At 40.6% G+C, this 11,217-nt stretch overlaps 1 protein-coding gene across 1 annotated transcript; it reads right to left on the minus strand.

Annotated features, from left to right (window-relative positions):
- Positions 1-176: 176 nt before the first annotated feature.
- il6r (interleukin 6 receptor) lies at positions 177-11,049 on the minus strand. The gene is made up of 8 exons (XM_032517965.1): positions 10,757-11,049; positions 6,778-7,391; positions 5,250-5,302; positions 2,944-3,154; positions 1,769-1,825; positions 1,604-1,649; positions 1,087-1,192; positions 177-965 (listed from the first exon to the last, which is right to left on the minus strand). The coding sequence occupies exons 1-8, from the start codon at positions 10,836-10,838 to the stop codon at positions 716-718; spliced, it is 1,419 nt and encodes a 472-aa protein (XP_032373856.1). The 5' UTR covers positions 10,839-11,049; the 3' UTR covers positions 177-715.
- Between the last annotated feature and the right edge of the window lie 168 nt (positions 11,050-11,217).

The raw sequence follows: 11,217 nt of genomic DNA on the forward strand, positions 1-11,217 counted from the left end.
GAACTGTTTGAATTTAGTTACATTGTCATTAAAAACTATTTAAAAGATCCTTTTGATGTTTGTTTATTAGTATAGCAACATGCTGTTGAGCCTGTAACTCCATGATCCGTCCACTCTCTGTGCATACACTTTCCCAATGCTTTCTTGACTAGAAATCTACGTGACCCTAGACTTGCTGAGTGGCAATTTGATTTCATTAAACTTAGATGCAACATGTAAACACAAAACTGAGATAATGGAGGTCTAGAAACTATATTTTAGCACAGAGGTCCCCCCTTCAAGACAGAGCGGAGAAAACAGATGATCTTCTAATGGTTTTGACATCAGCTTTGGCAATTCTTTTTCAAACCTTGTAAAGAATATGTGAATACTGAAATGCAAATGCAAATGATATATTTGATAAACCTCAATACAATTCTATACAAACAAAAGCGGTGCTACTTAGGCTTATAATGTGTACAGCTTGCCTACACTTTATCAACACACTACAATGGCACAGACACGGGAGAGACGACTAAACACAAATATAACAATATAAAGGTATTTTAGGCATTATTTAGAGATAAAAACGAGTCAGACTACACAAGCTCTTCCTCAGTCTGCTTTCAACAGAAGCTCAATGAAGAACCATAACAATCTTAAGTCATTATCCTTTTGTCATCAGTGACACTGGGTTTGGATAGTTTTATTCCCTCTCCTGCCTGCTCATCACTCCCTAAGGATAAAGAAATAACTTGTTGTTAAAGTGCATGGCTTCTATCCTCTCCTTCACCCACTGTTCTTCATTTCTTTCCTCCTCTTTTTCCACTTTGCTCAATGGGGGTTCTTGGCAATGAGCGGGTGCAAAGGTCACCAGAGTCTGCCCTTCTGGAAGTGTTGAGATGGAGGTTGGCGGCCAAGTAGAGTCAACACACTGGGTGATGACACTCCAACTCTGGAGTTTAGACATAACTCTGTCCTTGTGTCTGAAATGGAAAATAGAGAAGTTGACTGAAATAATTTGCTTTGGTTTCAAATCTAGAACGCCCATCCAGTAGCTATTATTTAACTGTTATAAAAATTCTATTTGCCATATACATACACTACCTGAATATGTAGGCAGCCAAAATGGCCAACAAGAGAACAAATGAACCACAGGAGATCCACAGGATGTAATGTGACACCGCCACTCCAGTTGGAGAAGGTTGAGGAACTGCAATAAAGACAGGGGCAGACTGTGAGAAATCCTAATGGTGCTGAATAACATCAATGCAACAACGTGTTGGAGTGTGACTGAATGTGTGTGTTTGTGTGTGTGAGATAGGTGTGTTGAGCCATGTTTCCTGTGGGGTGTTTCATTGTTGAGCCTCAGTTAACATGATGACATGGCTTCCTGTTGAAACCCAGTGGAGCAGAGGGGGCTTTCAGCACTAACAACATTTAAGAGTTCCTTCTCTCATTCTTCATTCTTCCCTCCCATCGTTAATGCACACACACACACACACACACACACACACACCCACACACACACACACACACACACACCACACACACACACACACACACACACACACACACACACACACACACACCAAAGTATTTTACAGTCTGCTAGCCATCTTACCATCAGTTACTTCATCTGTACCAGAGCCTTCTATGTATACTGGGAACTGCAAGTTAGAGAAGGTAGAACACAAGAGACGTTGTGAGATAGTCAATGCAGGACAATTTAAATACTGAATGCAGCAAATGTTAGGGGACCATAAGGATTCCCTAGGATGACTCTTACGGTTGTGGCATCAGTCCCAAAACTCCATGGTGATGGTGTCTGTCCTCCATCCACTAGTTAAATCAAAAGTAATGCATTAAAACTTAATAAAAATCCTTTTACATAGACTGGAAGATTAAATTTGGATCATGTGAACCACACTAAAATGGTTTGAGGTCTATTTATCTGATTGATCTTAGTTTGTCTTTTTCCTATTCATGATACAGTGTTATTATGTAAAGCCAAATTCCCTGATCTAAAATTAAACAAAGGCCACATTCTGGTCCCAGACTGCACAAGTTAATAAAATGGATTACATGGTCAGCTTCTTACATCCCGATGTCTCCAGTAAACTACTTAAAGAAATAGTTTGACATTTCTTACATGTTTTTTTTTCTGAGAGACGATCAATACCACTCTGTACAATATGTCAAACATGTCTGTACAATAAACATGGACCTTCAGCAGAATACAATTATCTTAGCTCAGACTAGCTAATAGACTAGCTAAAGACTGGAAACAGGGAAACAGACTGGAAACTGCTTAGGGCGTGCGCTCACCAGCTCACCCTCATCTTTACCAGGATCTTCAACCTCCCTGGCCCAGGCAGTCATCCCGCCTTGCCTAAAATCAGCCACAATCATCCCAGTGCCAAAGAAGTCTCCCATCACCAGCCTAAGTAATTATCGTCCTGTGGCCCTCACCCCGGTAATCATGATGTGCTTCAAGAGACTTGTTCTCCAACATATCAAGGACACCTCCCCCAGACCTGGACCCCGATCAGTTTGCATACCGCGGGAACCGATCCACAGAGGATGCCATCGCCGTAGCTCTCCACTCTGCCTGAGCTACCTGGAGCAGCAGCAGAGCTACGTCCGGATGCTCTTTGTGGATTACAGTTTAGCTTTCAATACAATCATCCGGGACATTCTCATCTCCAAACTGGTCACTCTCGGCCTCCCCCCTCTCACATGTGCCTGGATAAAGGACTTTCTCACCAATCGGCCCCAGACAATGAGACTGGGCCCCCACCTCTTCTCCACCCGCATGTTGAGTACCGGCTCCCCACAGGGCTGTGTGCTGAGCCCCCTCCTGTACTGTCTCTACACCCACGACTGCTGACGACCCCACAGTGGTCGGACTCATCTCAAAGGGCGTCTCCCTTTGAGATGAGTCCGACCACTGCGGCAGCCTACAGAGATGACGTCCTGAACTTGGCAGCTTGGTTTTTGGAGAACAGCCTGGCTCTGAACACCAAGAAAACCAATGAGATCATCGTCGACTTCCCAGCAGTGACTACACTTCCTGAGGACTACAACCTGGATTCCAACCTGCTGCTGACCTTCTACTGCTCGTCCATCAAGAGCCTGCTGACCTACTGTATCACAGCCTGGTACGGCAGCTGCACTGCAGCAGACAGGGAGAGACTGCAGAGGGTTGTAAGGTCAGCACAAAAGATCATTGGCTGCCCTCTCCCCTCCCTGATGCACATCTACGCCTCCCGCTGCCTCAGCAGAGCAGAGAACATCCTCAAGGACAGCTCCCACCCCGGCTCTGATCTGTTTGACCTGTTGCCCTCAGGTAGGAGCTACAGCTGCATCAGAGCACGGACTAACTGACTCAGGAACAGTTTCTTTCCAAAAGCCATAACCACCCTGAACTCACACATGCACTGACTTCACTCAGCCTACCCCCGGCCCTCGGGCTTTCCTCTTCCCTCCTACTGTGCAATACTGTTATATACAGCAATACCTGAAATTACTGTGCAATATTTATTTATGTATTATTTAGTACAGTGCAATATTTATTCATTTGTTATTAATACTTTACTACTTTCTGCATGATGTGTATACAAGCTCCCCCCCTCTCTTTGTTCTTGGCCCAAACCCGCCTATACTTTTTTTGTTTGTTTTTTTTTATATTTTCTTTTGCCAAAAGGGTTTTTCAACTCATTGCCCCAGAACTCACTTTTTGGGATAATGCAATAAAAGGGGATTTTATTTATTCTTTCCATTCATCTTTTTTAGGGCCCACTAGCCTGCTCTGTCTAAAAAACCCGGGCCTCCAGTGCTCACTAATTCCACCTAAAAATTTGTAAATTTGCGGAAAAAAATAAAATTAAATACAAAAAGACATTTGGGGGTTTTAAATTTTCGTCTTGTCCCCATAAAAGGAAACCACTAAAATAATGCACGTATCCAAAAAACAAGGTGTTTTTTGGTATGTTAAAAAATCTTTTAGAGGCAAAACTTCCTTTATTTTTTAGCAATTTATTTTATTTTGCAAAAACTTTTTACTGCATCATGCATTCTAAAGATAAAATTTTCAAAGGCAAAAAAAAACAGGAGGGATACCCTATTAAGTTTGGGGGAGGTTATTTAATCTTTGAAAACCCAATTTTGTGGGGTGGAAACAGGAGGCTTTCCTCTTCAGGCTGTCATGACTATTTTTTCTGTTCCAAGGGGTCCAAATAAAAGAGGGAAAAAGTAAAGGAGGTTTTAAATTAAATTTCCATGCTCTAAAACCCAAATAAGTCAAACGCTTTATTTTACTTTTCTGGGTTTTTTTTGGTGTGTTTACCCCATTTGCAGGTGTATCCATCCCCAGACCACAAATTCTCAGTTTTGACGATCATCTAAACCCCCAGGCTTGCATCAGTGATGTGTGGGAGCGCCGTCTTTCTTAAATCTATGTTCTACATAACACAACAAAAAGAAACCAGAAAACACACCCCCATGAGTCACCAGGTTTTACTTTTTTTCGGGCCAAAAAGCCAACATTGCATGAGACGAAAGGGTAAAAAGTGAACACATACACCACCGCAGTGCTTGCCAAAAAACTTATTTTCTCCGCACGCACCTCCCAAAAATGGGACCGGAGAGGTGGGGTTTAATCTGCAGTATTTTAAATTTGTTTTGAGGCATGGGAGTTTGGCAAATTCCAGTGACCGTCCCCCTCACCCTTTCCCCTTTCCTTCCCCCTGTCGAACTGAACATCTGACGGGGCTGGCTTTATGGGGAGCAAAGGAATCAGGGTGGTGTTTAAATTAAAACCAGGTAGCCCAAAACCCACTTTGGACTGGCCCACCTGACGCCCAAAAACTTACAATCTCCATAGGGAAAAAGTCCCCGAGGGGCGGGTGGCGTTGCCAAATGCTCGTGACACCGGGTAACCATTAAAAGGGTTCTCATCGTAAATTGTGTTCCAGAGCACCCCAAAAGGGGAGCCCCAAAGGGTATACATTTAAAACGGTAAAGCCTCTGGGGCTAAGAAGGACTGAAAAAAAGAGAAAAAACGGTTTTTGTTGTTTTACTATGGGGCCTCTCACCAAAAATTTTCAATGCTGTCAAAGATTTTTTTTGTAAAATATTTTACCTCCCACACATATGATAGACTGGGACATTATAAGGATTCATTGGGGAGTCATTGTTAATTTGTCCTTACCTTTTTTTGATAAAGGTTTTCAGTTTGGCCTTATTGAGGGTTTGGGGGACCCACTCACGCGGGCTTCCCAGGGCCCTTTTTTAGCAGGCAAAGGGTGGGAAACTCGGGGGTCGACACAAAAAAAAGAAAAACAGCTAACATGAATTTATCACATTTTGCACTTTCCTAAATTTCTCCGTTTTTAAATATACAACTACACTACACATCCACCTCATTCAAGGGAAAGGGTACAAAAAACGTTAGTTTTTTAATGTTAAAATGCAATAGTTTTTTTAGATTAATGCTTTAATGACTGTGGGGTGTTGGGGTTATAGATTAAAAGTCAATTTTTTTTTAATTATCGTTTTAAAAAATAATAAAAAAACAAAACATTTTTCAATTTTTTTTAACCAACCAAAAACCCAAACCCCAAAACTTTATGAAAAAGAGTAAAAAAGAAAAGCAAAAACCCCCACCCCCCCTGGGCCTTTTTGGGCCGTCCCGCGGACGGACTTTTCCCCGCTGTTTACTCCCCTTTTACTTTTTCATGAATGCAAGCATTTAAAAATTCATAAACCACCAGAGCATAACATTTGGAAAGCTTAGAGCTGATGTTTGATTAAGCCCAAACAAAAAAGATAAGATGATTTATAGCAGTTAAAATCCAGAAAATAATGAAATACAGAAATATACTGCTCCGCTACTGTCTAAAGTCGAGCGTGCATTCACACCTTTTCTTCGTGTCTTTTATTCACAGCGGTGAAAGATCGCTAAAAACACACATTGCCAACAATCCAAGGAATTTGAATATCCAAGCCATTTTATCCAAAACGAGCTGTTCGCCTCACAATCTTGTAGTTTCTGGCCGAGTTTCAACGGAAAAAAGCTAAACAGTTTATCATTTCTAGGCTTTCATCACGTCTCTCTTCTCCCCTGAGGCTGCTACAATGTTACACAGCACAGCACCGAATTCTTTGACATCAGCAGATGGCTGACGTCCTGACTGACTCCCGCTGGCAGGTCGTTTTACCCAATCCATCTAAAAAAAGCCCGAGATAGTCCTAGTCAAAGCCAATCAAGTCGCAGAGTTGATGGTAGAACTACGTGTGGGAGAATGACATTTGCTTTTTCAAAAGGAAATAAATAAGAAAAACGCACAGACACATCTGCAGAAATAAATTCATATAAACTCCATTTTGAGTCTTTTGCCTTCTGGATTTTTTCTGTAGTAAGCTGAGACATGTGGCTATGGTATTGGTATTGTCTGTATCTCGTCTGATGTGTTTACAGTAGTATTTTCAAATAATTTGACAGATGCTTGACGTGGACGGAAATAGAAAACCTCCATTCTAACCTCTGTAGCTCTGTAGTCTATATATAATATTTTTAATTAAATAATGAATGTGTTATGTTAAGGACTAGATGAAAAACTGAACTATCTCAGTGCTCTACCCATAAATAATTTCTCACTTTTTTAATTGTCCCACTGATGCACAACCTCTTTAATTTACACTAAAAGTCCTTACATTCAGAATGTGTAGCATAATTCACTTTGCAATGTGTTATCACCGTATTGTTTAGAAACATCCTTAATGTTTTTGTGACTCACCTGCAATGTTTACTTTTAAGGAGAACCTCTCTCTGCCTCTGTGATAACAACTGTACCTCCCAGAGTCTGTCAGTCTTACTGAGGGCAGAGACAGTGACGCCCTTCTCCTCTCAAATGTGATTTGTCCCCAGTCTCTGTCTCCTTTCCCCACTGTCCTACTGTTCCACTTCCACTGTAGCCTTGGCTTTGTGCCCCTTGTTACTCTGTTCCCTTCCTCCCCCTCCTCCTCGTAATCTCTGTCGCCATCCATCCCATTAGCCTCCCAGTCGGATTCATCCTTTAGCAGTCTGTTCGTGTGAGTGGTGGGAGAAGCTGTGTATCCTGTAGCTGTACGCCCAAGGCTTCTGTTTTCTCCTGCATAAGTCAGGTCAGGGTGGTATCCCTCACTTACAGAATTCTCCACAGTGTGTTTGAAACTTTTCATCAAAACTTCAGTGTTGCTTCCAATGTTTACAGTGGATGTTGGGGTTGCATCAGAAGAACTATTTCTTCTGTTGGTGTTTGAGCCTTGGCTGGACACACTGACCTTTACCCCATCCACCTCCACATGACCGCTGCAGGTCAAAACCAACGAACTGCCCGGGGATAAAACCAACACACCAGGGGGAGGGTCTGCAGAGAAAAACAAACAACAAAAAAAACAAGCTTTGAAGAATTTAAACCAATACGTTTGCAGCATGTCTTGAAAATGCAAGACTTATTGCACATTCAGACAGTCTATTGTACAGAATAGCTATTGGTTTCAGTTCACTAGGCTCGGCACAGATATGATGCAATAACCAAAAATACCAACTCTTTTAAACTTCCTCTTTAAATAAGTCTCCCTTCTTTACTGTTTCTTTTTCAGTTCTAAATCATGCCCTTTTGTGCAATCTCTCCCATATTTATATCAGAAATTCTGCATACTTTTTTTAAGACGTTTTTGGGGTTTTCTGCCTTTAATTCTTGACAGGACAGTTAAGTGATAAAGGGGAGAGAGAGGGGGAAGACTTGCAGAACATCATCACAGGTTGGATTCAAACCCTTGACTTCTACGTCAAGGCATAAGCCTCTCAGGACATGTGCGCTTGCTCTGCCCCTGATCCAACCTGGCCACAAATGATGCATAATTAGGGGAAGAACCTAAGTACGCAGATTTTCTGATTGCATTCAAAACTCACACAAATGTAGCTGTTTATCGCCTCTTATTTGACATACTGGTTGGGTGGGCCCGGTGCCGGGGTGCCAATTTTTTTTTGTTTTCCCCTTTTCCCTTTTCGCTTTGCTGTTTGTTGTTTTTTAACTTCATTTAAAGACATGACGAGATGTTCCCGTGAAATCACCGTTTCTAATTCACCGTCCCTCCGCCTTAACTTCTCCATCATTCATCAACCATTTAATGGTGGGATCCATCTTCAAAATATTTTTCGAATTCCGGGTGAACTTGTACCATTTCTTAACTAGAAACCTTCGTTGCATGTACCCGACAAACCCCCTTCTTTCTCTCAGTTACTTCATGGCTTGGCTCCTTGGGGCCCCCCGCGCCCTTACCATATTGCTGAAGCGTCATTACGACCCTGTCTTCCCAAACCTAATCCTCGGGGCTCCCTTTTCTCTTTTCGCCATTTTGCCTTGCTTCACGCCCCTTTGGCCCAACCCGAAAATTTCCCCACCTTTGCTTATTTGGTTCCTTTTACCCTGGTTGTTTTCTTTCATCCCTTTCTCCTTCCAAAATATACACTTTTTAAAGCTTGGTCGTCCTCCCTAAAATTGATCACCCTATGGACCAGGGTTTCCCCCAAAATTTTTTCGCTGGGCAGGTTTTGGATCATTTTTACTAATGGAAAATTGTATTACTAGTAGTACACAAGCTAGCACAATCACTTCCCTTGGGTCCTCAACTTGTTTGACAAACAAGTGCTTTCTTTCCCCCCCCCTTTTAAGTCCACCCGGGGTTTATTAATTTTGCTTTTATCGCCTCTTTTTGTGACTGTTCCTCAGAAGCATTGCTCCTGTAGTGCAAACACACTTTCTCTCTATGCTCCCACATTCCCAGTTCCTTCTCTTTTTGCCTAGAAATCAGATATAGTAATCTATTACTGTAGAACTGTTTCAAGATTCAAAAGATTGTATTGCTGTAAAAAATGGCTGTGAAATCTACAGTTGTTTACTTTAGATTTCACAGTAACATTGCTGTATATGATTTTTACATTTCACATTTTACATTTACACATTTCAAAATGGGTAGGTATCCATCTATCAACAGTAAATATTTTAACTCTTTGGAAGTTATGCTTAGGTTACATTTTGTATCTTGTAATCAAAATGTAAACCTAACGTGCAGTGAAGGAGAGACACCACACATCCTTCCTGCTGCTGTCAGACTTTCTAATCATGACTGCTCCTAGTAGACCACATGCACCATATTTGACAATTTACTAATGTGCAACATCAATGTACACCTCATTATGTAATATCCATAACTCTAAATTGTAATCTTTCTGTCTGTATACTCAACTGTTTTAACTGCTTTATTCTTGCATTTTGATGATGCGTTTGTCATTGCACTTTCCCTTTGGTGCAGTATCACGGAAAATGTCCCCACTGTGGGACTTATTAAGGATCTTATTTAAAATGTTTTATATGTTTGTATTTTTCAGATCTCTCAATTGCCATGATGACCAAAATATTCAACGGGGAAAAATGGAAAGCCACCATATTATCAGTCATTACTTTGCCAACTCATCTATGGTAAGTTAACAAAAATCTTAATATTGACATCAGGCTAGGTATAATAAAATTAATCATAATTTGATAATATTAATGATAATAATAATAATGAAAATGATAATAGCATACCTACCTTGAAACAAATCCGACATCACCATCTTAGACACTCATCACATGTGGTGCAATACAAAGTAATTGTAAAGATTTCTAAGAAGTTTCTTTTCATTTCTGTTTTAAATGTTCATGCAAACGTTCAATATTTTAATTTTTATTGTTCAATGTTTTATTTTATTTCAATGTTGCCATTGTGTTATTCATTGCTCTTTAGAACGTGTTTAGCGTTTCATCATAGCGTGTGTTATGTCATGTTCCTGTTCAATAAATCTTAAATAAATAACTGTTAACAATTTTCTTGTTGTCTGCAGTTTATTTTAAATATTTTAGAATAGGGGTGATTCTATTATTGCTGGCTACTATTAAATCCCAGTGACACAGTTTTTAAATTGTACAGTGAGAAACTGAATTTACAGTGATTAAATGGTACATACTGTTAATAGTACTGTATTGCCATTTACAATATATCAAAAAAGTGCTTAGCTGTTTTTGTTTGTACAGTGAACAAACCAGTAGGCCTACTGTAAATGCAATTGAAATCACAGTGTTTCAGGAAAGTTCAGAAATTATGATATCAAAGTAAAAGGAGCTTCATCCCCTCCCTCCCAGAAGTTTTTAGTCCAGTACAACAAACACAACCAAGGCTAAAAAGCACATTTATAGTAGAATCTAATTGGTGAGCTGAGAGTTGGCAGCATATGGTTATTCATAGAGACTGCCAATGAAGCCAGATGTTAACTAAAAAAAAAAAAGGTTAGAGGCTAGTATGAAGAACATTTCCATGAACTTCCACAAAAGCTTTATAAAACAATGATTTCGATGTGGAACGACACAGAATGACAATACAGATAATTTAAATAAATATTTAAATGTATGTTTAGAAAGAATCCTAATTTAAGTTCTGTAAATATGATGTGAAATTTGAAACTATAGTTGCGCTGTGCTGAACTGCCATCAAAGCAGGCTGCTACTGTGACTGATCTTATCTCCAGTCAACTACAAATCCGAATAGCTCCCGGGGCGACATTAAGGTCATCTTAGCAAACAAAAAGACCTTACTTTTAAAATGAATTGAGTTTTTGACTTGTCCTTATTTTGTCAATACCTGAGCAATCTTCATGTCAGGATAAATTGCATTGATTCTGGTGTCTTACCTTTTCTGGGACAGGTTCCGTCAAAAATGCAGTGGACCGGTGTGGCGCACAGAACACACAGCAAAGGGAGAATAATTCGCATTTTTGCGCATGAGTCTCCCTTCACCCAATCCTCACACCATCACTTAGACGCAAACATCAGTTGAGAGATAGTTTGTGACTCCTTTTAACCTTCTCACACGAACAAAAAACAACTGACAGACCTCCACTACAAACAGGGTTGTTAGTACAGACCGGCTTCCTCTGGTAGCAGCAGTCTGCTGTCAGTAAGACCCGTTATTGTGAAATCCCAGCTCTCGTCTTCCCCTTGTTCAGCCCGTTACAGAGGAAATCCTCCTCAGCGTCAAAATAAAAACCCCATGAGAGCTGTAAATAGGCCTGCAATTAAATGTAGGTTAAAACCTGTCATACGCAGGAAATCCGTCATAGCCTACTGTAGTTACTGTCTGTAACTGTACTAT

This window comes from Etheostoma spectabile, chromosome 6 (assembly GCF_008692095.1).
Source record: "Etheostoma spectabile isolate EspeVRDwgs_2016 chromosome 6, UIUC_Espe_1.0, whole genome shotgun sequence".
In the NCBI taxonomy this organism is placed as follows: domain Eukaryota; kingdom Metazoa; phylum Chordata; class Actinopteri; order Perciformes; family Percidae; genus Etheostoma; species Etheostoma spectabile.

Bases quoted from the DNA above. Each gene is read 5' to 3' on its own strand.
- il6r (XM_032517965.1), bottom strand. From the start codon at position 10,838: ATGCGAATTATTCTCCCTTTGCTGTGTGTTCTGTGCGCCACACCGGTC. The intron at 7,392-10,756 runs GTAAGACACCAG...TTTTCTCTGCAG, and splicing joins CGGAACCTGTCCCAGAAAAG to ACCCTCCCCCTGGTGTGTTG. The intron at 1,826-2,943 runs GTAGGCTGCCGC...CTTTTGATTTAA, and splicing joins AAGTTCAGGACGTCATCTCT to CTAGTGGATGGAGGACAGAC.